Raw genomic sequence first — 27,903 nt, 5'->3', positions numbered from 1 at the left:
AAAATCCTGTCATCCCCTTCCTCTCTCATCATCCCAGCCCAGAAACTGGCTGGAGGAGACCATCAGCCCCAGTGTATTGCTGTGTCCCAAGGGAAAGGACAAGAGAAAATGGCTCTAAATTCCACCAGGGGAGGTCAGATTGGAAAGAATTTTTCCCTGCCAGAGTGGTCAGGCCTTGGAATGAGTTGCCTAGGGAGTGGTGGAGTCACTGTCTGTGGGAGTGTCCTAGAGGTGTCTGGATGTGGCCTTGGGGACAGCGTTTGGGTGCTGCTGGTGATGCTGGATGGTCCTGGAGGGCTCTTCCAGCCCTGCTGATGCTGGGATCCTGTGCTCCCTTTGCCAGCCCCGTGCCCTGGTGGGTGCAGTCTCCTCCCTGCACAAGCAGCCAATCCACACTGGGCTCATCTCTTTCCTGCCATCCCTGCAGACCTTGGCTTTGTTTATTCATGATAAAGGCAGGGCATTGCAGGGCCTTTTGCGTAACTTAGGTCATGGGATTGACATTTCTGTCTTTGGTGCAGGACGTTTCCTTTGTTTGCACAGTTTGGGGCATTCCAAGTGTCATCACATTGAATGTTTGGTTTTGGAAAGATAATGGTTGTAACAGCCCAAGCCCACATATCCTCAGCCATAATGACAGCACAGTGTCCTTCTTAATTAAGTTTAAAATCATGTAAAACAAAAAGTTCTGATTCCCCTTGCTTCCAGAGGGCTCAGTTTAGTGCAAATTTTAGGTAGTACTACAGAAAGAAAGAAAAAAAAAGAAAAAAGATGAGCTGGAATTCTACCACCAGCCATTTGTTTCATCCCCAACACCCTCCTGTCACCGAGATCATAAAATCACAGAATTGTGGAATGGTTTGGGTTGGACGGGACCTTAAAGCCAGGGGCAGGGACACCTTCCACTGTCCCAGGCTGCTCCAAGCCCCATCCAGCCTGGTCTTACCTCTCTAAAGCTCCATGGTGACTCTCCTCAGGCAGGAGACTTGCTGGAAAGAAATGATAAATTTTTTCCTTTAGAGTTTTTTGTTTTCTTGGATTCTTTGTGATGCTGCTTGTGCTGGCCAATGGCTGTGCCTGGGGGTCAGACCAGTTTGCTGGCTGGCAGCAGGGGATCCCAGAGCTTTTTTTTTCACCTTCAAGAGCAAGGTGGGTAGACAGGGCTGTGGAGGTGGGAAGGCTCTGGAGGGGCCCCCGAGGTGCCTTGGTCAGCTCAGCCTGGAGCAGCCTGAGCTCAGAGCTCCCCGGGGCTGCAGCTCCTCCCGAGGGGCAGCGCAGGGACAGCTCCCAGCTCTGCTCTGGGACAGGGACAGCACCAGGGAGCGCCTGGGGCTGGGCCAGGGCACCTCAGGCTGCAGGGCAGGGCAAGGCTCTTCCCCAGAGGGTGCTGGCACTGCCCAGGCTGCCCAGGGAATGGGCACGGCCCCGAGGCTGCCAGAGCTCCAGGAGCCTTTGGCCAGCGCTGCCAGGGATGCCCAGGCTGGGCTTGGTGGGGTCTGGGCAGGGCAGGGGTGGCACTGGGGGATCCCTGGGGGTCCCTTCAGCTCAGGACATTCCATGGTTCTGTGATTTATGACTCTGACAGTGGATGTCCAGCCAGAGCCTTTGCCTGGGGTTCGGGGCTGTGTTTTGGGTGAGTCTCTGTCAGTGTGGGCCTCACTCCTGCAGGTTCCCAGTGACCTGGCAGCCCAGAAGGGAGGCTGGGGAGTGCTCTGGGGCAACTCAGTGCTGAGGAGCACCTGTGGATGGGATTTTTCCCTGTTTTGTGTCTCCAACAGCTGTTCCAGTCAGTGACCATGCTGCTGTTGCCCAGTTCTGCAGGGACCAGGACATCAGGCTGGTGGTGGTGGGTCCTGAGGTTCCTCTTGCTGCTGGTAAGAGACACAAGCTGGAAATCACTGCCTTCAGCATTTAGAAGAAAAGTAAATTTTAGTCCTCATCTGCACATCACTCAGCAGAGTCTGAATGGAAACAAATCCTCTGGAGCAGTTTCCCTGAAATCCAGAGTTGTGCCAAGGTGAAGAGGAATTTCTAAAGGGCAGTGTGTGAGCATGAAAGGCAGTTTTGGTTTTCCTATGGAGTTTTCATGTTTTGAAATAATTATCATTTCAGTCTTGGTAAAAAACCTAATTATAAACATGCTGATAGTTTTTCTGCTTAAACCTTTTGGCATCTTCGCCAAGGACTCATGTTGACTTTGAGCTCAAAGGTGTCATAAACCAAGGGGGGATTGTCATCCCTTCCCAAAGCCAGCACATCCTGAGGCCTGCAGTGGTGCAGGGTTACTGCTCCTGGTTCCAGTGAGGAAAGCAGGCACTGCAGACACAGATGACTTCTATTCCTGGCATTCCTGCTCCAAGGAATCAGTGCAGCCCTGGACTTGGCTGGCCTGACCCCCATAAATCATCTGGAGATTTATGACATGTTTTGTGTTTAGGAATTGTGGATGACTTGACAGCAGCTGGGATCAAGTGTTTTGGCCCCACAGCAAAGGCAGCTCAGCTGGAGTCCAGTAAGAGCTTTACCAAAGCCTTTCTGGATCGTCATGAGATCCCCACTGCCAGATGGAAATCCTTCACTGATCCCAAAGCAGCGTGTGCCTTCATCAACAGGTACAGTTCTGGTCATTTTAGGCATATTCTTCCTGAGTGTGCTGGGTATCCAAACCAATCCAATCATTGCTCAGGTGTCCATACCTTTGGGATAGAACATCTGCAAAGGTTTAAAGGATCACCTACCATGACTCTCTCAAACTGCAGCAAGTCTGAGAGAAATGGTTCCTCCTGCTCTAAAATGGAATGCAAGCTCAGTGTTCAGTTCACAGGAGAATGTAGGACAAGCTGTTATTTTTTTGTCAGCCTGCCTGCTGGGGAAAGGCAGGGAGCAGCCCAGAGCCATCTGTGCTGGCTTCTTATCCCTTTTCTCCACCAAAAAAACCTGGAGAATTACTCTGCAACTGATGATCTGCTCATCACAGTGCAAGCCAGATGACCCTAGATGAAATTCCCAAATGGAAATCAGTAATGAACAGTCAGGGAATTCCCTGTGGGGAGAAGAGGCAGAGCATAACAAGAGGAGCCTGGTGTGATTTGTGTGTTATTCAATAAGGTTGCCATGAAAACTGAGAAGCACTTTGATTTTTCAACTCTTGAAATGTTTAAAAGGTCCTTGCAAGGACTGTTGATGTTGAATGTCTGTCCTGTGCCTTGGCAGTGCCACCTTCCCTGCTTTGGTTGTCAAAGCCAGTGGCCTGGCAGCTGGCAAAGGAGTCATCGTGGCTTCGAGCAAGGAGGAGGCCTGCAAAGCTGTCACTGAAATCATGCAGGTGAGGGGCAATGTCTCACACCAAACCAGTTCTTCACCACCTCACAGCATCACAGATATTCCTTATTTCATGTAATAGGAACGTGGCTGTGAGACATCAAACCTTTACCCTTTTATTTGGCCAGCTGGGAAACTCTATTGCATTTATGGCTTGAGGTGCAGTTCCTGTAGGCTAAAAGAAAACCATTCTTCATGAACCCTCCCTTATTTCACTTATTTATATATGCAATTCCCTTTTTTTCTCTGTATGAGACTCCTGCAATCCATCTGGTCCCACTGTGACCTCCTCAGTGACTGAGGTGGATCTTCACAAGCACCAGTAGGAGCAAGCACAGCACTTCAATGTGTAGTCAAATTCTGCTGGAATTATTTCAAGTGGAGTTCACACTGAGTGTCATGGTTTGACTCTGGCACAATGCCAATTCCCCCCCCCCCCCATGAAAATACTTCTTCCCTGGTGTCTGCTGTGGGATGTGATCAGAAATGGAGCAAAGCAGGCTCCAGCTTAGGAATAAAAGGAAAAAAAAACAACTATAAAAGAAAACACACAGAACTCAGGATGAAAACCTTCCAAAAACATTCCTCCTCCCCCCCACCAAATTTCTAATACATCCACCCCTCAGATCACCAACTCTCAGTCCAGCACCACCCTTCAGACAATCAATTCTCAGTTCATCAAGGAGAGAGGAGTCCCTCTTGCACCATGGGCTTCCCCTGGAAACCTCTCTTCCCCATGGAACCTCTCGTGTTTCCATGTCACACGTGGCACTGCCCGGAGATCATTTTGCCATCGTGACATCTTCCTTCCATGCCCAGTGCTCTCACCACTGCACATGGACCAGAGCTGCTTCTGGGGTTTTCCTTTTTAAAGGGTGCTTTGCCCAGTTCCAAAAAGAGCACAGTCTTTCACCTTTGGGACACCTGTCCCCCCCAGATTTCACCCCCTGGGGCCGAGGGGTCTCGAGAACAGAGATCATCTTCTTCCTCTTCTTCTTCTTCCCTGGAGATGGAGGGCACCACCACCACCCTCCTCACCCACTGTCTCTGTTCACGAACCAGAACCAAGAGAGCTTCCCCCTGGGAGTTCTCAGCTTTTAACCCCCTGTGTTCTCAGAGCTGTATCCATGTCCTCAGTGGCCACACCAGGTGCCAATATTCAAATCTGAGCCCTTATTGGTTTGACCACAGCATCCCAAAAAACTGACTTCCTCTCAAACCACGACAGGAGGAAGGATGTTCCACAGATGTATTTGGAGCATCAAGATTTGAAGTGAGGCCAAGTAAAGTAATTTTATCTGCCCAGTGAGGAACACAGAGCTGAGGCTTCCAGGTCAGGCCCTCAGCTTGTTGTCAGCAGCACAGCACCCTGAAATTCCATGGAGCTCTGCTGATCCATGGGACACATTCTGTGACACACTTGTGTTTCAGGAGTCAGGGCATGGGTGCTGCAGTTCCATTTTGGGGGTCTATGGTCACTGCCCAGTTCATGTCTGAACAGGGCCCAATGTCTTCTACAAAAAACCTGAGTTAGAGATTTCTAGAGACCCCAAAATCACTGTGGCAGTGTGGGTTGGTTGTTCTTAATTTCAGAATATGCACTCAGTGTTCCAACATTGCACTGGCATGTGAGAATCTTACTCCCTTCCCAGGTGTTGTATAAAATTGCACTTTTTTATCCATTGAAAGTGCAGACTGGAGACTTGGCTGTCACTGCTGTTGGGGTGAATTTCAGAAGGCAGAGCATGAGGAATTGCTCAGTAATCACAAATACCCTCTGCCACTGGAAAATATTCACTAATAAACCCTGCATTTATTTAAGGACAAAGAGAGAAGAGGAGTAGGGGTTTCACCAGTGCTGACATCCCTGGGGGGGAGAATGGATTCATCATCTCAAACCTGTGCTGCATTTTTGGCTGTATTAAAAATACCTGTTTCTTGTTGCATTTTCAGTAGTATAAAACTGAAACAGAGCTAAAGAGATTTTGTTTCACTGTAGGATAAGAGTTTTGGCACAGCTGGGGAAACTGTTGTTGTTGAGGAACTTCTTGAAGGAGAAGAAATTTCTGTAAGTGCATCTCCCTGTAACACTTTGGTTCTACCTCTTCTGAATTGTTTGGGATTCACTAAGTGCCCTCACCTACAGAGTGGAGGATTTTATCAGTTAAAACCATTCCCTGCTTATAAATAAAATTAGAGACAGCTGTGAGCTTTATCAGCCAAGAAAAGGAAGTCTTGAAAGGGATGTAATTCCTTCCTTACGGGGCAGGGAGGGGAAAGGAAAAAGTAATTTCTATCATGCAGTATTTTAATTACTTTTTTAAAAACCTTTTGAGTGTTTCTTTTCAGTGCAACTGCTGATGGTATAATTTTTCTAGGTTTTATTGATTTCTGAGGGAAGGTCACACAAAACGAGTCCCTGCTTCCTGAGGAAAAGCCAAATGCTTTGAACCCCATCATTTATTTCATCAGGGAAGCAGAGTTTATCCACTTAAATATCCCTTTGTCACACAGCTCTAATTGCACTGTAATTGTACCCATCCCCAGGAACTTTAACTGCTGTCCTTGTTTCAGTGCCTGTGTTTCAGTGATGGTGTCACCATTGCTCCCATGCCCCCAGCCCAGGACCACAAGAGGCTGATGGATGGAGATGAGGGCCCCAACACAGGAGGGATGGGAGCTTATTCCCCAGCTCCTCAGGTGAGGAAGGGTTGACAAGGAAGGGAAAAGGGACTGGGAGGGGATGCTTCACTGCAGCTCTCACTGAGCCTGTGGGGATGTTTCATTCCAGCATGAGGAGCAGGAGGGAATGGGCTCTGCTGGATGGAAAGAGCTGCCCAAAGCAGACATGGCCAAGTGAACCCCCAGCTCCACAAACCCCTCTAAAGAGGAGGGGGTCTCCACTGAATGACTTGGGGTTCCAAAGTAGGCTGTGTTATTTCTGCAGCTTTGTGTTTGACTGGGATTTAAGTTATGAATTGCTTCTCATCAGAACCAAGGGCCTAACCCCACAGTTTTGATTTGTGCCAGACAAAGCTCATGGTGAATTTTGGCGGTGGCTTAAGGTAGTTTGGAGTTTGTTTGATAGGGAACTTCTGTTGGCAGAAATAGAGAAGAAAACATTCTTAGCTTTCCATTGGAGTGAGCAAGAGACCATCCAAGAATTCTGCTTTGCTCCTAAAAGCACAAAACCAAGCCCTCCCTTTTTGCAAACCCTGGTTTCCAATCCTTTTTTATTAGATTTCTAAAGATCTGCTGCAGAAGATCAGAGAGACCATTCTTCAGAAGACTGTTGATGGCATGAGGAAAGAAGGAATCCCCTATTTGGGTATGTACAAAACTTTGGGATTTTTAATCATAAGGAGAACAACCTTTTATTTTGCTTTTTCCTCTTTGTAGCCTGACTCACACTGGAGGTTAATGGAAACAGCTTTGATTTATTAGGAACTGGGTTTGGTACCAGCCTTGATCCAGAGTCCATGGCAATCAGCAGAGGTCATGAACAGGGGATAATTCCTCAAGTGAGGAGGAGCAGAAAGGAAAGTGTTCCAAAATAAGCTGTGAATTTGTGACAGCTATTTCTGCCTGATTTATTGTTACCATTTCTCAGATTCACTGAGCACAGGTGGCAGCCTTTTAAACCCTGTTATCAACAGATTCAAAACAAGTGAGTTCCTGAGAGATCTTTATGTATCATGTTTTGTTCCAGGTGTGCTTTATGCTGGATTAATGCTCACCAAAGATGGGCCTAAAGTTCTGGAGTTTAACTGCAGATTTGGTGACCCAGAGTGTCAGGTGAGTTATTTTGTACAATTTGGCATTATGGGAGGAGTAAAATCTGTGACCCATCTACTGCTGTTGTTAACCAGATTTGGGTGAATAATCAGAATTTTAAATCACCAAGATTGAAAGTATTTGGGTTGTTTGTTCAAGGCAGAAGGTCTGTAAGGAAATTGTTCCATTCCAGAGAGGATTTCAGTAGGCTGGACTCAAATCTGGGCTTTGCAAAGGTCAGCTTGAGAAGAGCTCAGCACTTCCCTGTCTCTTCTGGAATGGATTCTGGATTTTTCCTTGCTCCCCACTGACAAGTGGAACAAAACTCTAAATTTCTATTCTTCAGAACAAATGAGGTTCTTTGTCCTCACCCTTTCCCCTCCATATGTAGCAATTCCTTTACCCACAGCAATTCTCTGCAAGGACAAGTATTTTGAAGGGCTCTCAGATTATCCACTGCATGTCTGATGTGTGGAAGTACAATATGTGGGCATATTTAATGCTTTTCCAGCTGCATTGGTGTCTTGTCAGGGCCAGGGAAGACAATGACCTGGTTTGATTTGCTGCTGTGTGTTCCTGCAGGTGATCCTGCCCCTGCTCAGGAGTGACCTGTACGAGGTGATGCAGGCAGTGATCAACAGGAGGTTGGCCAGCTCCATGCCAGCCTGGAGAGAGGACAGTGCAGCTGTGACTGTGGTCATGGCTAGTCAAGGCTACCCAGGGGCTTATCCCAAGGGCTTGGAAATAACAGGTAAATAGAGCAGGAGGAGCTGCAGGAGGCTCATTCCCCCCTGGCCTCTCCCTGTTCTCTCCTGCTGCATGAAGGTGAAGCACTGGAACTGAGATTCATAGAAACCCTGGTTCTGGGTCAGCAAGAGCAGCTGAATTTTCACCCATCTCAGTTTATTTTGGTGTATTTTCAGTTCTCCACGTTGCTGTTATTTGATATTGGCACAGCATTGATATTTAATGCCTGCTGCAGTCAGGTGCTTCTGATCAGGGTTCTGGGGTCACGTTGATGCTGATGTTTATGTCACTGAGGCATAAAGCCCCAGCTGGAATCAGATGTTGTGTGCCAGCCAAACACCTCTTCCCACATCCCTGAGCACACAGCCAGACTAGTTTCTCCTCCAGAGGTATTTTTTACAGATTTATTCCCATTTCCCAGCAGGATCACCCTGACTTTGACTGTGGCTTTCAGACCCTAGGGGTTCCATCTCTCCTCACTGAGAGCATTCTAACCAAGAGTTGATGTTTTTCACACCACCCACAGGGCTTGCTAAGGCCAAGCAGCTGGGCCTGGAGGTGTTCCACGCAGGCACAGCCCTGAAGGATGGCAGGGTGGTGACCAGCGGGGGCAGAGTGCTCACAGTCACGGCCATCAAGGAGGACCTGCCCACGGCGCTGCAGGAGGCCAACCTGGGGGTGGCTGCCATCCACTTCCAGGGGGCCATCTTCAGGAGGGACATTGGCCACCGGGCCATAGCCTTCCTCAGGCAATCCAGGTAGATATTCCCAATCCCTGAAATGGCAGTGACGGGGGTCAGAAGGAGCTAAGCACATCCCTGGGTGATATTAACAACTGCTGCTGATATTTGTGTAACTCTGGACAAGTTTGAGCCCCAGCCTTGTACTCAACCTCAGCAAGACCAGCCAAGGCAGGAATATTTCAAGTGCCTGATGTTCTTACTCTCCTAAATCTCAGTTAAACTACAGTGACAAGCACACAGGAGTGATCTGTGTTGCTGCAGTTGTTAGGCCTGGTTTAGGGAAGGTCAGCTTCTGCTTCTTGAACTTTGGATCACAGGTTTGCTCTGGGTTTGTCTTGGATCACAGCTTTTGCTCTGGGTTTGTCTTGGATCACAGCTTTTGCTCTGCATTTGTCTTGTCCAGAAGTCTGATATTTAATATCATGAAGTGAAAAATCATTTAACATCATGAAATGTGGTCCCAGCCCCAGCCTGCCAGAGCTCCAGGGGCATTTGGGCAGGACTGCCAGGGATGCCCAGGGTGGGATTTTTGGGGTGTCTGTGCAGGGCCAGGGCTTGGACTGCATGATTCCTTTGTGTTCCTTCCAGCTCAGGAGATTCTGGGATTTTATATATTAACAAAGTTCAAGCTGGCTTATTGGTTCTTGTTTAGCTTTTAGAAATGGTTAAAATCACCTTGAACCCCCTACCTTCTTGGGATTTACAATTTACTGGCATAGCTGCCTAGCACCAGGGTAGGATTCATCACTTCCTTCCATCCTCATTCCTTTAATTGGCTCAGTATTTACTGTAAGACTCCAGAGATCATATGGGTGTGGGGTTGATTTATTTTTTTTTAATAGCAGGGAGTCTTGTTGCCTCTTTAATGTTCCTGAAAGCTTCTTGTAGTTTTTAAACTCATTTTTACCTAGTAAGAAACTGCTCTGCTCCAATGAGCTCCCACCATGTCTTTTCCCAGGGGGTTATTTTGTAGGCTGGGAAGCACATCAGTGACAGTTCTGTTGCTGCTGGCAGTGTATCCTGATTAGTATTTTGTAAAATTATCATCAATAAACTTCCTAAAAGAACAAGGGTGTTGGTATTTAGTCTTCTTTCTCTCTCAAGTGCTCAGCATCTCTTGACAAATCGATGTGAAAAGGTGGAATTGGGATTTGTAGCAGATAAAAAAACCAGGTCAGTGAGGCAAGAGGAGGCTCTTGGAGCAGTTCCCTCCCACACTGGGCCCCAGCCAGCAGGGCTCCTGCCTGGAATGCCTGTCTGGAGGATCCCTCCTGCACAGGAGGCTCCTGGGGGCTTCTGCAGGCACTGCCCTGCAGGCTGCTCCACCTTCTGCTCCTGAAGGGGCAGCCCAGGGATGCTTCAGCCCCAGAACCCCAGGCTGGGCTGGCTTGGAAAGGACCTTAAAGCTCATCCTGTTCCTGCCATGGCAGGGACACCTTCCACTGTCCCAGGGTGCTCCAAGCCCCAAAGTCCCCTCTGGAAGGAGGATGGCTCTGGAAGTCAGGACTCACCTCCTCTTGGCAGCCTGGCAGGATTCAGTCCTGAGGCATTTCACCTCAGGAAAACAGCCAGACTGCTTCATGAGAACTATTCCAGAAAATGTAAAGAATTAAAGATTCATTTAAAGGATCAAAACAGATAGAAAAAAAATTAACAAGTTTGAAATACTCCTAAAATCATGGTGCAAATCTGGTGGCCATTTATCATATTCAGACTGAAAGGGGCTGACTTTGATCTCTGGTGGTTGCAGGCCAATATTTCCTTGAGTCTTATTCACAGCCTGAGCAGCTGCCTAGAGTAATTCTTGTCTTCTTGCCAGGTTTTGGGCAGGAGTATGCTGTGAGTGCAGACACCTTTGGATTTTCCTGGCAACACTTCTCCTGGGCCAGTTCTTCTGGCACTTGAAGTCTTATCCATTCCAGATATTCCAGCAATGATCTTCACAACAGAAATACCTTTGATCCTAAAAAAAACCTCCCACATCTTAAAATAAGTTTTAATAAGCAGAGTACAAAAATATTTACTTCATTTAGTGCAATTGTAGGCATTTGTGTCTGTCTCTAACTTGTTCAGTGTTTGCTGAATCCTTGACCTGGTTACTGAGGTGGGTTTTGTGGATTAACTGAATTTTCTTGTTCAGCTGAGTCAATTCTAAATGGATTTCAGTTGTTTTGTTGTATTTGTCCTTGTTAATCAACACCCTTAGAATTTAAACTTCAGGCTGAATCCCATCCATAGGAGAGAGAAAACAGGGATGGATCTAAAATAGGGATGCACCTGGTTCATGCCATTGACAGCCTGGGAATAACAACTGCTCAGCTGGCACGAGCTGTGCTTGCTGGACTGAAAAGTCATCAAATCCCTGTCCCCAAAATGGAAAGGTCCTTCTGTAAACATGAGCTGGTGCTTCATGTCCCAGGGAGCTGTGGGGACACACAGGTGACACCAGTTTGTACCAGGGTGTTGCTCTTACATAAACCCCACCCAGAGCTTACAGACATCTCTGGATTGCTGAGCCCCACCTTAGGAACCTGGGTCTTTTGAAGGAAATATATTTTATATTCTTTAATAGAAAGCCCATTGAAGTAAGAAAGGCATGGCTGCTTCTGAGCTGGGATCATGGCAGTGACAAGGAGAGGCAACCTTAAAGCTGCAGCTGTAAAGCCCTGGAAGGATCCTGGGGTTATTGATTCACCTCCTGGGTGGAAAAGTGACTTGAGCTCAGTCCTGCTCTGACCCAGCCGTGCATTTCTGTGCTTGGGTTGGGTTGGAGCTTTCCCACTGACACCTCAAGGCCTGGAGGTGGCACTCAGAGCTCTGGGCTGGGGACAAGGTGGGGATCAGTCACAGCTGGGACTCCATGGGCTGTGTGGAGTCTGTGTGGATTCAAACCCTGCAGAATCAGGTCTATGCTGCCTGTGTTACCTTGTCAGGGGTTTAGTTGTTGGTTTTATTTTGGGATTTGACTGTATGATCCCAATGCTCTGCTAGCATCTTCAAAACTCTGGAATTATCCACCTACTGCTCCTGGCAGTGCCTCCTCAGACAGCAGGATGGGATTCTGCACAGTTCACCCACTCAGGGATGTAAAGAAGTAAATATTATTTGAAAATACATTCAGTAATCAGCTGCCATCCCATTTCTCCCCACTCTTCCAGAGGACTGACTTACAAGAACAGTGGGGTGGACATTGAAGCAGGGAACACTTTGGTGCAGAAGATCAAACCCTTTGCTGCAGCCACATCAAGGTCAGGTAAGACAAGAGCCTTCTGCTCCTGCTTTGGTCACTTCTTGGCAGTGAGGTTTACCAGCTGATCTTGATAAAAAGCTCATATTTATGTGTCCTGCCTGTTTCTAGATGACACAAGAAAACCTGTGGTAAGCAAATGCCTGTGATTTTATTGCAAATGCACAGCTTTTACCCCCAAATGGCTCTAAACTCCATCTCCTGAATGCCAGAAGTGTTAGAGAGCACAGTTCAGCACTGTGTAAGGATAAATGTGAGCAAAAAATGTCACCATTAAGTTCTGAGTTTGATTCCATGGATTATTCTTGCACAGTGAACGCCATCATTTGGGGGATGAATGTTTAGAAAGGTTATGAGATGTAGAATTCCTGAGATAGATGTGGAACTCACCTCTTTTGCTTGTTTGAATCAGCATTGATTCATCCTCAGTTTTGGGGTTCAGGCATATCTTGCTCTAGCAAATCCTTGTAATTCTTCAGACAGATTTAAAATATGCATTTATGAAGTGGCTCTTTTATTTCAAATGAACTGAGAACCTTCTAATGAACTCAGATATACATAGAGGGAAAACTAGAGAGATTCTCACACCAGTACAACAATCTTACCCCAATTCCTCCTGGGTTTCACAGGAACACTGAGTGCAAGGGGGAAATCTCCCAGTTCCAGGACTTACTGACTGCTCAGTCACAAAGTTGGGGATTTTTAGGCTTAGGCTAATGATAAATTAAAAAGGCAAAGCCAACCAAAGCAGATTAGGAGCTCCTCAGTGAAGAGCTTCTAAACGGCAGAGAAAAGTTTCCTGGTGACAAAGCAAAGTCATGTTGCCAAACCTTGGAGAGCCTTTGTGGCTGGAGAAGCCCCTGGGAGTAAAGCTGGGCTGTGTCTCCTTTTCCTGGCTGGCAGGCTGCAATGCAGAGCTTGGAGGGTTTGCTGGGCTCTTTGACCTGAAAGCAGCTGGTTACAGAGATCCCATCCTGGTGTCTGGAACCGACGGCGTCGGCACCAAACTCAAGGTAAGGTGGAAATCCACCCAAAGAAGGAAAAACAGCACAGAAGGGAAAAGGTTCTGTCAGAAAATAGCAGTTGTCTTGGAAAAATACCTATTGGTCTTTCTAAAAGGGATGGAAATTGAAATTGCCCTTCTTCAGGCAAAAGAATAAAATACCTGTAAGTAACCAGATATGCTGATATCTGATAATATCAACTGATATGATATCAACTATCAGAAGTTGATATGATAATATCATCAGTAAATATCAGAAGTTGATAAGATGCCTAAAATAACTGGGTTTTAAATATTAAGAATAAATGAGGAATCTTGTTTCACAAAGGCAGCATCTCCACCCTCAAAAAAGGCTAATTGGTGGGGAGAAACATTTAATCCCAGGTTTGCTGTTGTGTCGGGGTGCAAGGAAACCCTTTTGCAGCACAGTTTCCTCTCAGGGCCTTTTGGGTTTGCCAGTGGAGACAGGAATAATTCCTGCAGAGAGTTAGGAGAGGATAATAAACAAAGCTGCTCCTCAAAGAGCACCTGGAGGGATTCTGGGCCATTGCTCACAGACTCTGCTCCTGATTTCAGTCCCTTGCAGACCCTGCCTGTGCTCCAGGGACCCAGAGCTGATCCCAGGCTTCTCCTGTGTCTTGCAGATTGCTCAGGAGTGCCAGAAACACGACACCATCGGGCAGGACCTGGTGGCCATGTGTGTCAATGACATCCTAGCCCAGGGAGCTGAACCCCTCTTCTTCCTGGATTATTTTGCCTGTGGCAGACTCGACGTGGAAGTGGCTCAGGGTGTCATTGCAGGAATTGCTGATGCCTGCAGGAAAGCTGGATGTGCTCTTTTGGGTAGGAGCACTTCTCAGGGGGATCTGAAAAATCTTCTGCAAGGTCTTTTAGTTGGTTTGAATGTAGCTGGTTTCCTACTCTTGTGGAAAAATCTGGGAGGAGTAAAAAAGCAAAGTGTTCCATGTCTTTGCTTTCAGGGAACTTGGTCAGAATCACAGTGGAAGGAGACAGTACTTTAAAATTTTAGGTTAAATTTAGATTAGTTTTAGAGACAGATTTAGGTTAGATTTTGAGAAAAGGTTCTGTCCTTTTTTCTAAATTTTAGGGAAGTTAGGAACACAAGTCCTTTCTCAGTGGGTGTCATTTTGGGTCTGTTTATAAGCTTTAAACAAGAAACTCTTTATGCCCTGATTTACTTTTTTCCTGCATGAACTGTTGGTCAGCTTTATGTTTGTTTTAAGGTGTTCTCTGCATTTATCAAATATAATCACCCCATTCATGCTGCAGCAAGGTCTGTGTTAGGTGAGACCTTGTGATGAAACCACCAAAATGTCAAGATTTTTATTTCCAGTTCAAGACTTTCAAACTCCACAGGCCTTTCTGCAAGAGCTGAACCTTCAGCTCAACAAATTTAACTCATCACCCCCCTGACAGTGAGGGGGTGAGGGCTCATCTCTTGCCTGGTTTTGCACAATTAACTCTGGATTTAAGTGCTGGGTGACCAAGCACTTCTCCATCCTCCACTTGATCCAGCCCTTATTAAATACAGCTGAAACCCCAGGACTGAAAAAAGCAGATGAAGCTGGAGCACAGGGCAGGGAGTGAAAAGTGGGAAGAGGAGAGAAAAAGGCAGGATTTTACCCAGAGCAGCTGGGGCTGCCCCTGGATCCCTGGCAGTGCCCAAGGCCAGGCTGGACACTGGGGCTGGAGCAGCCTGGCACAGTGGGAGGTGTCCCTGCCAGGCTGCAATGAGATGAGCTTTAAAATCCCTTCCAACCCAAACCATTCTGGGATTCCATGATTAAAGCCAGGCCTTTTCACCTCTTTGCTGTGTTTTTGGTCCCCAGGAGGAGAAACGGCCGAGATGCCGGGGATGTATCCCCCCGGCGAGTACGACCTGGCCGGCTTCGCCGTGGGGGCTGTGGAGAGAGGGCAGATGCTGCCCCAGCTGGACAGGATCACTGAGGGGGACGTGGTCATTGGGGTGGCATCTTCTGGCATCCACAGCAACGGCTTCAGCCTCGTCAGGAAGATCGTGGAGAAGTCCTCCCTGGATTTCTCCTCCCGCGTCGGTGTCTCCGGGGATCAGACTCTGGGTACTGCTTCCTCCTGAGCTTCCTCCCAACAGCTGGCACAGTTATTTTGGCTGGGCCTTTCAAACTTTTCTCAGGCACCAAAAAAAAAAATCTTTCCATCTTTAGTGTGTTTTCATCTTCTTCTTTTCCTGTGAGTCACGTGTGCAGGGAAGAAACAAAGGGAGGGGGATAAATAATTAATTATGGGCTAAAATTAAAAAGGTAGAACTTTGTGTTTCCCCCATTTTGTATTGATTCCCATTTCTCTCCCTGCTTTTTCCCTTTCCCCTGGGCAGGAGAGCTCCTGTTAACCCCAACCAAGCTCTACAGCAAGACCCTGCTGCCTGTGCTGCGCTCGGGCCACGTCAAAGCCTACGCCCACATCACTGGAGGGGGCCTGCTGGAAAACATCCCCAGAGTTCTCCCAAAGTCCTTGGGTGTCGTTTTAGGTGAGAGAGAAGGAAAGCTGTGGAAAAATCCTCACTTTAATGTGCCCTGCTGTGGAAACCTGGGGCCACACCAGCGGATCTGTGCTGTAGGAGTTGGACTTGTCTGTCTAGAAATGTTAGAGTTTTTCCTTGTTGCTGAACCAGAGCCAGTCAAAACTCTTTGCAGTGGAAAGACTGCTCCCCATTGAATTCCTTCCCCTGGGGGTGTTTGGGATTGGATTTCATAGGACACTTGCAAAAAGAAAACAACCTTACCAGCAATCCCAAGTCAGCTGTTACCATTTGCAATTCCCTATGAAATAATTGCTAATTAAATGATACTCATGAAGCTTTCAATTAGCATTCAGAGGTGGTTGTGAGCTCAGGGACAGCTCCTGCTGTTTGGCTTCATTAATCCTCAGCACTCTCCCCTCAGGTGTGCTGGAAAGGGGTTTCACTGCTGGGGAATGTGAGGCATGGAAAGGGAAATGGCTGGCACAGGGTGTGAGAGCTCACGGGGTTGTACAATAAAATTAGGAATTAATAGTGAGTTCTGAACTCATGAACTGCACATAAATCATTTTCCACTTGTCCTCTGATAATTTATGTGTATATGCACCTCTGCTTGGAGCCAGGCTGGGAGAGCTGGGAATGTCCAGCCAGGAGAGGAGCAGCTCCAGGGAGAGCTCCAGGGCCTGAAGGGGCTCCAGGAGAGCTGCAGAGGGACTGGGGACAAGGATGGAGGGACAGGACCAGGGAATGGCTCCCAGTGCCAGAGGGCAGGGCTGGGTGGAACCTTGGGAATGAGGATTTAAGGTCTCTTCCCACCCAAACCATTCTGTGATTCCATGAATCTGTAGAAACTGGGAGAGAACCATTTTCAAAGAGAACATGACAAGAAAGAAATTTCCCGTCCTTGGAATTCCTTTCCAGTGCCGTGTCCAAAAGCATTTTTGTGCTGCTGTAAATCAGCACAAAAATGATGATTTACAGCATTTTTCCAACCTCACTTGGTTGGAACTGGGGCAGTGGGGGATTTTTGTGGCAGATTTTCCCTCTTAACACCCCAACAATTGTAGTCCATTGGTAGCAATTTCCACTCTTGATCTGTATTTCCAATTCTCTTCAGATGCTCTCACCTGGAAGATCCCTGAAATCTTTTGCTGGCTCCACAAGGAAGGGAACCTCTCTGAGGAGGAGATGGCTCGGACCTTCAACTGTGGGGTTGGGGCAGTGCTGGTGGTTCAGAAGGAGATGGCCCAGCAGGTCCTCAGGGACGTCCAGGGACACGAGACCGCCTGGCTCATCGGCAAAGTGGTGCCCCTACAAAAAGGTTCTTGCAGCTTGATCTTCCTTGGGGGGAAATCAGCAGAAAGAAAGAGCAGAGGGGAATTCTCTTGTTTCTGAGTCTTCATGAGGTGAAAACCTCTTCACTGGCACCTCCCTGACTTTTTTGTGGGGGTATTGAACTGACAGTTCATTAATCTTTCCATGGGTGCTTTTCTCCTCTCTCTGTTTCTCCCTTTACTGATACTTGGTTTGATGGGTTTTGGGTTTTTCCTTGTACCTGCTCAGGCTCTGACAGCGTTAAAGTCCTCAATCTCCATCGGGCCCTGCAAGCAAACAGGTCCCTGTGTGTGCAGAGCCACATCCAGGGCAAGATCCAGACAGGCAAAATGAAGGTTGCTGTCCTCATCTCTGGAACAGGTGAGTTCTGCACTTTGCTACCCTGGAATCCAGACTGTGGAGAAGGGAACTTCAGCTTGGATTTAAAATCCCTGCAGTCCTCCATGGGCACTCTGGTAGGCTTCTAGCAGGCAGGAGAGATGTGCTTGGATTGATGTCAGTCACAAACCTCTTTTAACTTCTGCTGCAAACTGAGAATTGCACCTGTGTTCAGCTTATCTCCAAACCTCTGCACGTGTCCAGACTCAGGCTCCCACTCTGGTCCCTGTCGGAACAGCAGCATCATTTCACAGATAGATCAGAATTTCTTCTTGCCATGTAGGCACTCCAACTATTCTGTTTCCAGTATTCCCAATCACTGAGGCCACCAATCCAGTGCTATAAATTGCAGTTTCCAAGTGCAGCTGCCAGGAAAGGCCTTCAGCTGTCTGAATCAGCTCCCAGCAAATCAATTAAAAAAGGATTAATGTTTCATCAGAGCTGTTTGGTTTGGTCTCCCCCACAGGGCTGCTTATTTAAAACTTCTTCCAGCTGTTCCCTCTATTTATTCTCAGTGTCCATGAGCTATTCTCTCTCTCCCAGGCACAAACCTGGAAGCCCTCATCAACAGCACAAAGAAAGACACCAGCTATGCACAGATAGTTCTGGTTATCTCCAACAAACCTGGTGTGGAGGGGCTGAGGAAAGCTGAGAGAGCTGGGATTCCTACAAGGGTGAGCATTTCCTTTTGTAATCAGCCACCACTGGCTGGGACTCCAGCAGGAAGGTGCTGGTGAGTTTTATGGGCTAACACAGGGGCTGGTAGGGAGCCTTGGCTTTTCTTTTTGGTCTGTTGTGAACTTGTGCCTAGGGGCAAAGTGCCTGACAGCAAAATCCTTCCTTTTCTCCTTCTCTGCCAGCAATCCTGATACTTTGGGGGCAGGATTTGGGTTTATGCATTAAACCAGCATAAAACTTTCAGTTACAGCTTAAGCTTTGTCAATTGCTTGACTTTAGGGCATTGACACTGAAGTACCAATCTGTTTTATGTGAATTTAATTTTAAAATGACCTGGTGGTTCATTTGAATGGAATAGAGAGGTCACACTCAGTGGGGCCTTCCTCTGACTCCCTGGGTATTGCCTCAGGCTCTCCAGGAATCATTTCCAGTGCTCCCTGAGCTTCCATGGATTTTGTGTGCCTTGCCTTTGTGTTGCAGACCTGAAATGATCCTGTTGTCACTTAGAAACCTTTTACAGTCACTGTTCACTGCTGAATACAGACCCAGAGAAATTGGGGCCCAGAGTTTTGCTCCTTTATTGGTGCTGGGATCTGTGCTGGTGCTCCAGCTCCTCCTTGGGAGTACACAAAGGGCACATGGGAAATGTGGTGTGAAGAACAAGCAGAGAATCACAGACTGGCTTGGCTGGGAAAGGACCTGAAAGCCCATCCAGTGTCAACCCCAAGGTTTTTATCAGGAAAAAAAACAGTGTGGGAGAGCTGATGGCCCTGGGGGTTCAGCAGGGGAGGGAGGGGTGGGACAGGCACAGGGACAGAGGCTGGTTCAGCCCAGGGCTGGGCTGGGCTCTGTGCCCAGTGCCTGCTGTCCCTGTCACCTGAGCAGCCCTGGCTTTTCCCAAACCACCCCTGTGACTCTGGTGGCCATTAACAGGTGCTTCTGTTGAAGACTGGGTGCTCTAAGTTAGGTAATGCTTAAATCAGGGGATATATCCTGGGTGGAAAACACACAGCTCAGGCTGGGAGAGCTGAGGGTGCTCACCTGGAGAAGGGAGAGCTCAGAGCCCTGCCAGGGCCTGAAGGGGCTCCAGGAGAGCTGCAGAGGGACTGGGGACAAGGATGGAGGGACAGGAGCCAGGGAATGGCTCCCAGTGCCAGAGGGCAGGGCTGGGTGGGATCTTGGCAATGAGGAATTGTTCCCTGGCAGGGTGGGCAGGGGCTGTGATGGAATTCCCAGAGCAGCTGGGGCTGCCCCTGGATCCCTGGCAGTGCCCAAGGCCAGGCTGGACACTGGGGCTGGGAGCAGCCTGGCACAGTGGGAGGTGTCCCTGCCATGGCAGGGGTGGCACTGGGTGGGATTTGAGGTCCCTTCCCACCCAAACCAGTCTGGGATTCTGGGATTCCATGATTATGGAGTAGGGGCTGGTTTAGGAGTTTGTGAGCAGCCCTTTTTCCAAGCTTTGCTGGTACAGTTTTTGCCAAGATTCAACTGCTTATGACTGCCAGAGGCCTCGAAGTGGGTGAAAATCTATGGAAGACTTGAGGATGGCTTAAAGCCCTGCATTTGTAGGGTGTTCCATGGGTCACCCTAGAGATCCATGTAGGGTGATCCATGGGCTTGAGAGCCGTGGCCTTATGAAGCCAAACTTGTTTGTTCCACTGCTCCCTCTCTGTGGGGAGGAGCAGGGGCTCCACTCTGTCTGTCAGCTGGGCACTGAGGAGCTGTTCCTCCTGCTGGAGCTGCCAGCACATCCCTGTTCTGTGTTTTGGGCTGCCCCAGGTGGTGGAGCACACGAGGTACCAGAGCCGCACGGAGTTCGACAGCGCCGTGGACAAAGTCCTGGAGGAGTTCTCGGTGGAGCTGATCTGCCTGGCCGGCTTCATGCGCATCCTCTCGGGTCCTTTTGTCAAGAAATGGGAAGGTGAGCACAGCTGGGGGCTGTGCATGTGCACCAAGGCATTTCAGAGGTTGTCACCAGGAAAAAGAGAGAGGGCACCAGATTAAACACGGTGATCTTCAAGGTCTCCTTCCAACCCTGCCCATCCTGGGGTTCTGTGAAATCATGCTGGGGTTATTCCACCGACTCTTCCCATCTTGCAAGGAAAAGGATGAGAGGGAAAGGCAGTGTACCTGTGCAGAGGCTGAAGGAAGCCAAGGACAAGCACAGGTCTGGTAGCCTTTGATTTCTTAGAAAATATCTTTTAAAAGGCTGTGAAGGCTTTGTGCCTCTGCACACAGGAGCTGCAGGCCAGAGGTAAGCACCCAGCCACTGAGGATTCCTTCCCCTGACAGAGGAACTGCTCTGGGTCCTTGTAAAACCACCAAGCTGGGCAGCATTTTGCAGTTTTGGGTAACAAGCCCTGGCCAGTGCCAGGAGCTGCCTGAGTGTCTGGGTGGGGTGTTCCACAGGCAGATCCAGGCTCTGCTTGCTCAGAATGTTCACAGTGTCTCCACTCTGCTCATTTTTTAGTTTTCCAGCTCTTTGAGAGGCTGGTGACACCTTCTGGGCTGCCCTCCCTCCCCAGCTGTTCCTTTTCTCTCCTCCTGTGTTTCCCAGGGAGTCCTGAGCACACAGAGCAGCTGCTGCTTGCTCTGCTTTGGGGCCAGGGTTACCTAAAGCTACCCAAAACAGGCACAGCCTGACCGGCCTCTGCCTTGCAGCTTTCACTGCTCCTTGGTGACTTTTGCTTTCCCCTGGGTGTGCCAGGAACATTTCACACCTGAACAGTAGTTTCAAACCTCTCTTTAAAATCAGTAGAGCAAAGCAGGCACTCCTGAGAGGCCTTGCTGTGGTTTTGAAGCTGTCAGGTGAAGCCAGTCAGGTGAATTGGTTCTGCTTGTCTCCACTCAGGGCCCAGAGATGGAATTGCCTTGCTGTAGGCAGCTGTCAGGAGGAAACAGAATCTCTGACTCCAAGGGATGTGTTTGGAGCAGACAGCCTCTGTAGAGGACAGAACAGAACTTCCTCTAGTTCAGAATCTTGTACAAATAAAGGATTTTAGTACCTTCTGATTCAGGGACAGAGCACTGATCCTTGTCCTGCACAGTGCAGGATTTGCTTTACCTGCATGACTGGTGTGAGAGAAAAGGAAAGACTTTTTCCAGACAGAAGAGTTAAACTCATTTGTTAAATGTCCAGGACTGGACTGAGCTTGAAAACCTGAGCTGGGACCACGAGATGTGAGCACAGACATTGAGCTCAGCTCAGGGAGCTGGACCAGCTGCAGGACCCTGTCCTGGCCATGCCTGGCCACTGACTCCCCCCAGAATTATCCAAGAAGGATCAATTCCTGCTGCTGCTCCTTTTTCTTTCTCTCACAGTCACAAGGACACTGAGTGGGAGTAATAAAACTCTTTCTTGCTTAACAGCCCTGAAGTGTGAATTATGGCTGTTAACAAAGGACAGGTTAAAGTGTTAATTGTGAATGTTAACAAAGCACAGGTGAAAACAGAACCAAACAAACCCAGGCAAGCAGGAACCCACATCCCATTCTCATGGGAAATGGAGGCAGAGGAGCAGGGTGGTGCTTCCAGCCCACTGTCTCTAAAACTTTTTGGGCTCAAGCTGCAGGGAGGGAGATGCTGATACTTAAAAAGGGTTTTATTTAGATATAAAGTGTATCTGAGACATGTTGGACATCAGATGGGACATTTGCCTCCTGTAACTTGCCCAGATCTCCATGGGCAGGGGGTCCCTGTGTTGCTGCCAGGAAGAGAGAAGAGTAGAATGGAGATAACAGAAAGAATTAAATAAAATAATGGTAATAAAAACACTGGAGTAAAAGAGGCGCAGGGGGGCCCTTGTGGCTCTGCACAAGTCCCTGCCAGGAGGGGACAGCCGGGGGGGTCGGGCTCTGCTCCCAGGGCACAGGGACAGGAGCAGAGGGAACGGCCTCAGGCTGGGCCAGGGCAGGCTCAGCTTGGCCAGCAGCAGGAATTTGCCCATGGAAAGGGGGCTCAGGCCTTGGCAGGGGCTGCCCAGGGAGCTCTGCAGTGCCCATCCCTGCAGGTGTCCCCTGGAGGTGGCACTGAGTGCTCTGGGCTGGGCACAGGGTGGCCATGGGGCACAGCTGGCACTGCCTGGGCTGGGAGGGCTTTGCCAGTCTAAATGATTTTGTGATCAAAGAAGGACAAAGTGCAGAGGGAAGGGACAGCTACATCAGCCAATTAGTCATTATTAATCCCTGGGCAAATGTGTTCAGCCATTAATTGTAACTGCACTCTGCTAATTCAGACACAGACCCCACAGCACTTGGGGCTGACTGGCTGCTGGCATCTTTAAAACTTGTGAAAAATCCTTTTCACAAATGATTTTGTTCCTCTGTTGGTTATGGCCCTTTGAGCAGCCCAAAAGTGCTAAAAGCCAATAACCTCAGCTCTGCTTTCCCAGGGAAAATCCTGAACATCCACCCGTCCCTGCTGCCGTCCTTCAAGGGAGCGCACGCGCACAAGCTGGTGCTGCAGGCTGGGGTCAGGGTCACAGGCTGCACCGTGCACTTCGTGGCTGTGAGTACCCTCCCTGCCCCTCTGCATCCTCCCCTTTCAACATCTGCACCTCCCTGCCCCTCTGCATCCTCCCCTTTTGAACATCTGCACCTCCTGCCCCTCTGCATCCTCCCCTTTGAACATCTGCACCTCCCTGCCCCTCTGCATCCTCCCCTTTGAACATCTGCACCTCCCTGGCTCTCTGCATCCTCCCCTTTCAACATCTGCACCTCCCTGCCCCTCTGCATCCTCCCCTTTTGAACATCTGCACCTCCTGCCCCTCTGCATCCTCCCCTTTGAACATCTGCACCTCCCTGGCTCTCTGCAATCCTTCCCTTTGAACATCTGCACCTCCCTGCCCCTCTGCATCCTCCCCTTTTGAACATCTGCACATCCTGCCCCTCTGCATCCTCCCCTTTTGAACATCTGCACCTCCTGCCCCTCTGCATCCTCCCCTTTGAACATCTGCACCTCCCTGGCTCTCTGCAATCCTTCCCTTTGAACATCTGCACCTCCCTGGCTCTCTGCAATCCTCCCCTTTGAACATCTGCACCTCCCTGGCTCTCTGCAATCCTTGCCTTTGAACATCTGCACATCCTGCCCCTCTGCATCCTCCCCTTTTGAACATCTGCACCTCCTGCCCCTCTGCATCCTTCCCTTTTGAACATCTGCACCTCCTGCCCCTCTGCATCCTCCCCTTTGAACATCTGCACCTCCTGCCCCTCTGCATCCTTCCCTTTGAACATCTGCCCCTCCTGCCCCTCCTGCCCCTCTGCATCCTCCCCTTTGAACATCTGCACCTCCCTGGCTCTCTGCAATCCTTCCCTTTGAACATCTGCACCTCCCTGCCCCTCTGCATCCTCCCCTTTCAACATCTGCACCTCCCTGGCTCTCTGCAATCCTTCCCTTCGAACATCTGCACCTCCTGCCCCTCTGCATCCTTCCCTTTGAACATCTGCACCTCCCTGCCCCTCTGCATCCTCCCCTTTCAACATCTGCACCTCCCTGGCTCTCTGCAATCCTTCCCTTCGAACATCTGCACCTCCTGCCCCTCTGCATCCTCCCCTTTGAACATCTGCACCTCCCTGCCCCTCTGCATCCTCCCCTTTGAACATCTGCACCTCCTGCCCCTCTGCATCCTCCCCTTTCAACATCTGCACCTCCTGCCCCTCTGCATCCTCCCCTTTGAACATCTGCACCTCCTGCCCCTCTGCATCCTCCCCTTTGAACATCTGCACCTCCCTGCCCCTCTGCATCCTCCCCTTTTGAACATCTGCACCTCCCTGGCTCTCTGCAATCCTCCCCTTTCAACATCTGCACCTCCCTGGCTCTCTGCAATCCTTGCCTTTGAACATCTGCACATCCTGCCCCTCTGCATCCTCCCCTTTTGAACATCTGCACCTCCCTGCCCCTCTGCAATCCTCCCCTTTTGAACATTCTCACCTCAGAGCCTGCTGGGAGCACCCTAAACCCTTGTTTTTGATTGCCTGCCCTCTGTGTTCAGAACTTTGTATCCAGTGGAGGTGGAGATTTTATTGTGACCGTACAGTGCTGTAGTTTGCTGGCTCTGGAGAGGGAATGGAAATGGATAATTTGTCCAGGAGTTTAAGCTTTTCCTAAGGGGACTTCTTCCCTAAGCATCCCACTGCTGCCTTCCACCCATTGGAGTGGGGAAAAGTTAAGTAAGGCCTTGGCTAAGCCAAAGGCTTTGTTAAACATGGCCCAAACTTCCTGGGTTTTATCCTAAACCTGCCTTGTTTCTTGCTTTCAAGAAAAGGAAAAGAATAGAAACAAACAAACAAACAAAAACCTCACTGGAAATGGCACAGGATTTGTTAAGAAATTATCTGATGTTCATGGGAACAGAGGAAAAACTTGACAATTTATGCTGGTCAGATCCTAAGTAAAGAAAGAGCAGAGATGTCTCAGCTTCAGAGCCATGTTTTTTTTCAGGCCAGCAATCATTGGTTTCCTTTTGGTCACTTCCCAGGGTTCAAAGGTCTCTCCTCTGGCTCCCCTCTCCCTCTGCTGGAATCTGTCACAGGATTTTTGCTTTCCCTTGGAGAAAGAGAGTGGAATCACTTTTCCCAATAGAGGGGGAAACTGTATTATTCTCTCTATGCCATGCCTTGGGGTTTCTTATGTGGCAGTTGCTGAGGAACAACCCCTGCCCAGCAGGGATCTGCCCCAGCAGTGTTCCAGGGAAGATCTGCTGGGTCCCTGTCCTGGCTCCGTGCAGCCCTTGGCTCATTCCCCTCTGACTGAATGTCCTCCCCACCAGCCGCTCCTGTCCCTGGCTTATGGGCTTTTCTGGGATAGAATTGTTGCTCCCTGCTGTTCTGCCTCCCTCCTGCTCTTCTCTGAACCCTTCCCAGACCACAGCCAGCCCCAGCACCTGCTCCCCCCATCCCACCAGCCCAAATCCCAGTTCCTGCCAGATCCCCGAGGCATCCCCGGCCTCCCCTCCGGTGCCAGCCCTGACCTGGCCGTCGCTGTTGCAGGAGGAGGTGGATGCTGGGGCCATCATCTTCCAGGAGGCGGTGCCGGTGAAGCTGGGGGACACGGAGGCCACGCTGGCCGAGCGGGTGAAGGAGGCCGAGCACCGCGCCTTCCCCGCCGCGCTGCAGCTGGTGGCCAGCGGCGCCGTGCGCGTGGGCGAGGCGGGCAAGATCTACTGGAAATAGAGCTGGGCTCCAGCAGGGCCTGCCACGGGCTCTGCCCCTCACCTGCCTCACACGGTTCAAGGTTCAAATCCCAAGCCACCAGTGGGAATTTCGGGGCCGTTCTCAGAGGGTGCAGCAATGGCTCCTGTAAGTGCTTCCTAATTTTAATCGCTTCCTTGGCCAACTTTTTGGTTCTCTCAGTCGCTTTCCTGACAACCCCAGGGCAGCCAGGGGGGTCTGAGCAGCCCTGGGGTGGACTGGAGACAGCACTGGAGACCCTTCCATGCACAATCACAAGCAATGGTCTGGCAGCTGGGAAGTGTACAAGCCTTTTTCACATGGCCTGTCTCCAGCAGAGGGATTAACTTCCGCTTTTGCCAGGTGGGGAATATGGTGAATATCCAGCTGTGAATGTCCAGCTGTTTGCCAGTCATCAGGGCTGTTCCCTAACAGGGACCCTCCTTGTGTTGGGGAGTGCTGCTCAGGGAAACTGCAATGGAAGAGACAGATGAAGGCAGAAACCTCCACTCTGGAACCTCATCAAAGCAGGAAAAACTGGCCTCCCCAAACACCAGTTACTGGATTTTTCTCTGTTTGCTTCCTGGTGTGATGGTGGTGGATCTCACCCAGCCCAGACCCTTGACACATTCTGTCATTTCCAATTCCCTGACCCTGCTGTCCATCAGATGCCTGCAGCATTCAGTGTCTCCTGCCCCTTTTTTCCTCAGCATTCCCATGTGAAATTCCCACAGAGTCCCCTCAGATTCAGAGGTTTATTTTTTTATATGAGAAGAAAGACCACACACAAAACATGTCCTTGGCTTGTGAAACGTTCCTCAGGAATTCTCAAGTGCCTTTATTCTTGAACCAGTGTTTTCACCTGGAATAACACTGAGGGACACCCAGGAATTACGAACATTTGGAAAACAAGTGGGGTTTTTGTGCAGCTCAACACTTGTGATTTTCTTTTAATATTTTCATATAGTTATGAAACCATTTTAATGTTCTTACTGAAAGGATCAGGTTTCCCACACACAAAGCAGATGAGGTGGTTTGGAGCTCCCCTTTAACACAGAGAAAGCTGATTTTATTCTGGGCTCTGATGTCCTGACTGTACTCCCATGTTGGCATATTCTCCTTTGGGATTTGAAATAAAGCCTAATAAATTAAAATAAAAGTTTCTATCTACAAGTATTTCCTTGGAATTGATTCCCAGGGCTGTAGGGGGGAGGAGGGAAGGGGCTGTACATGGTGTGGGGGCTGTGGGTCAGTGGGGAGGTCACAACTCCAGCCAGGGAAGGCAGAGGAAATGAAGAGCTGGAGGGGTGAAATCACTGCCTGTGCAGGGAATCAATATCCCAGTATTGATCAGAGCAGCTGGATTCCTGCCAGAGAGGCCAGCAGAGAGATCTGTCCCAAATCCAATTTCCATCTCCATCACAGGAACCTTGATCCAGATTCTGATATTTTGCTGTGTGAACCTGATGTGAAATGGGATTTCAGAGTCACACAAGGTTTGAGTTGGGGAGGACCTCAGAGCCCACCCAGTGCCACCCCTGCCATGGCAGGGACACCTCCCACTGTCCCAGGCTGCTCCAGCCCCAGTGTCCAGCCTGGCCTTGGGCACTGCCAGGAATCCAGGGGCAGCCCCAGCTGCTCTGGGCACCCTGGGCCAGGGCCTGCCCACCCTGCCAGGGAACAATTCCTCATTGCCAAGATCCCACCCTCTGCCCTCTGGCACTGGGAGCCATTCCCTGGCTCCTGTCCCTCCATCCTTGTCCCCAGTCCCTCTGCAGCTCTCCTGGAGCCCCTTCAGGCCCTGCCAGGGACTCTGAGCTCTCCCTGGAGCTTCTCCTTTCCAGGTGAGCACCGCCAGCTCTCCCAGCCTGGCTCCAGAGGGGCTGCAGCCCTGGAGCAGCTCTGTGGCTCCTCTGGGCTCGCTCCAGCAGCTCCATGACTTTGTTGTCCCACTCTTGCAGCAGCAGGTCCTGTTTGGGGTTACTCTGGGAAGCTCCTGCTGCTCTGCCACAGAAATGGATCCCTTGGAAGGACGAACTCCCCTTGGAAACACCAGATCAGTTTTACAGCTTAAGCCATCCATGTAACACATTTTCTCCTTTACATGTTGAAAAACAATGAATTCCAAACCTGAAAAGCCAGCCTAGCTCCCACCATGGATTTTCCAAGGGGGTGTAATGAAAGCTGATCTCAGGGAAAAGACTGGGAAGGGAAACTTGAGATACTGAGACATCAAAGAGAAGCACATGGAGGAGAAGGGAAGAGGAGGGAAAATGAGCAGAGCCCGAACCCCTCAAGGACCTGCCCAGAGTCCCTCAAGGACTGGCCCAGAGTCCCTGAAGGACCTGTCCAGAGCCCCTCAAGGACCGGCCCAGAGTCCCTCAGGGACCGGCCCCAGAGCCCCTCAAGGACCGGCCCCAGAGCCCCTCAGGGACCGGCCCCAGAGCCCCTCAAGGACCGGCCCAGAGCCCCTCAAGGACCGGCCCAGAGCCCCTCAAGGACCTGCCCAGAGCCCCTCAGGGACCGGCCCCAGAGCCCCTCAAGGACCGGCCCAGAGCCCCTCAGGGACCGGCCCCAGAGCCCCTCAAGGACCGGCCCCAGAGCCCCTCAGGGACCGGCCCCAGAGCCCCTCAAGGACCTGCCCAGAGCCCCTCAAGGACCGGCCCCAGAGCCCCTCAAGGACCGGCCCAGAGCCCCTCGGGGACCGGCCCCAGAGCCCCTCAGGGACCGGCCCCAGAGCCCCTCGGGGACCGGCCCAGAGCCCCTCAGGGACCGGCCCCAGAGCCCCTCAAGGACCGGCCCCAGAGCCCCTCAGGGACCGGCCCCAGAGCCCCTCAGGGACCTCCCGAGAGCCCCTCAAGGACCGGCCCAGAGTCCCTCAAGGACCGGCCCCAGAGCCCCTCAGGGCCCTCCCCAGAGCCCCTCAGGGACTGGCTCAGAGCCCCTCAGGGACCGGCCCCAGAGCCCCTCAGGGACCGGCCCCAGAGCCCCTC

The 27,903-nt window shown here is 50.1% G+C and overlaps 2 protein-coding genes across 44 annotated transcripts in view; one reads left to right on the top strand and one right to left on the bottom strand.

Annotated features, from left to right (window-relative positions):
• The window catches only part of GART (phosphoribosylglycinamide formyltransferase, phosphoribosylglycinamide synthetase, phosphoribosylaminoimidazole synthetase), a 38,407-nt gene extending 12,321 nt beyond the window's left edge, over positions 1-26,086 (top strand). For all 6 annotated transcript variants that reach the window (XM_050971103.1, XM_018924828.3, XM_050971007.1 and 3 more), the window contains 20 exons: positions 1,779-1,874; positions 2,438-2,612; positions 3,214-3,325; positions 5,321-5,389; positions 5,896-6,021; positions 6,562-6,649; positions 7,031-7,116; positions 7,678-7,846; positions 8,369-8,600; positions 11,744-11,838; positions 12,736-12,845; positions 13,480-13,678; positions 14,686-14,934; positions 15,210-15,362; positions 16,471-16,674; positions 16,917-17,048; positions 17,610-17,740; positions 19,524-19,665; positions 22,135-22,250; positions 24,731-26,086. In XM_050971103.1, the coding sequence (XP_050827060.1) occupies positions 1,779-1,874; positions 2,438-2,612; positions 3,214-3,325; positions 5,321-5,389; positions 5,896-6,021; positions 6,562-6,649; positions 7,031-7,116; positions 7,678-7,846; positions 8,369-8,600; positions 11,744-11,838; positions 12,736-12,845; positions 13,480-13,678; positions 14,686-14,934; positions 15,210-15,362; positions 16,471-16,674; positions 16,917-17,048; positions 17,610-17,740; positions 19,524-19,665; positions 22,135-22,250; positions 24,731-24,913 (2,867 nt within the window). In that variant the 3' untranslated portion in view covers positions 24,914-26,086. The remainder of the gene's footprint in view (positions 1-1,778; positions 1,875-2,437; positions 2,613-3,213; positions 3,326-5,320; positions 5,390-5,895; positions 6,022-6,561; positions 6,650-7,030; positions 7,117-7,677; positions 7,847-8,368; positions 8,601-11,743; positions 11,839-12,735; positions 12,846-13,479; positions 13,679-14,685; positions 14,935-15,209; positions 15,363-16,470; positions 16,675-16,916; positions 17,049-17,609; positions 17,741-19,523; positions 19,666-22,134; positions 22,251-24,730) is intronic.
• LOC127059637 (spidroin-1-like) lies at positions 22,172-24,724 on the bottom strand. 38 transcript variants are annotated; one of them, XR_007777792.1, is made up of 7 exons: positions 23,550-24,724; positions 23,390-23,467; positions 23,272-23,350; positions 23,111-23,230; positions 22,904-22,942; positions 22,622-22,741; positions 22,172-22,580 (listed from the first exon to the last, which is right to left on the bottom strand). XR_007777792.1 is itself a non-coding variant. In XM_050974890.1 (6 exons), exons 1-6 carry the CDS (start codon positions 23,664-23,666, stop codon positions 22,287-22,289), a joined length of 1,014 nt encoding a protein of 337 aa, XP_050830847.1. In that variant the 5' UTR covers positions 23,667-24,724; the 3' UTR covers positions 22,172-22,286. The 38 variants fall into 38 exon arrangements, 17 of the variants coding, with proteins under 17 accessions (XP_050830847.1, XP_050831151.1, XP_050831317.1 ...); XR_007777825.1 differs by lacking the exons at positions 22,904-22,942; positions 23,111-23,230 and adding exons at positions 22,943-22,981; positions 23,030-23,070; XR_007777813.1 differs by lacking the exon at positions 22,904-22,942 and having other exon boundaries at positions 23,030-23,230.
• Positions 26,087-27,903: the final 1,817 nt, after the last annotated feature.

This window comes from Serinus canaria, chromosome 1 (assembly GCF_022539315.1).
Source record: "Serinus canaria isolate serCan28SL12 chromosome 1, serCan2020, whole genome shotgun sequence".
In the NCBI taxonomy this organism is placed as follows: Eukaryota; Metazoa; Chordata; class Aves; order Passeriformes; family Fringillidae; genus Serinus; species Serinus canaria.
The sequence above is the reverse complement of the archived record's forward strand: the minus strand, read 5'-3'. Positions and strand labels throughout refer to the sequence as shown.

Bases quoted from the DNA above. Each gene is read 5' to 3' on its own strand.
- LOC127059637 (XM_050974739.1), bottom strand. From the start codon at position 23,666: ATGTTCAAAAGGGGAGGATTGCAGAGGGGCAGGGAGGTGCAGATGTTC. The intron at 22,982-23,029 runs GTGCAGATGTTC...GAGGGGCAGGAG, and splicing joins GATTGCAGAGAGCCAGGGAG to GGGCAGATGTTCAAAGGGAA. The intron at 22,581-22,621 runs GTGCAGATGTTC...AGGGGCAGGGAG, and splicing joins AGGATGCAGAGGGGCAGGAT to GTGCAGATGTTCAAAGGGAA.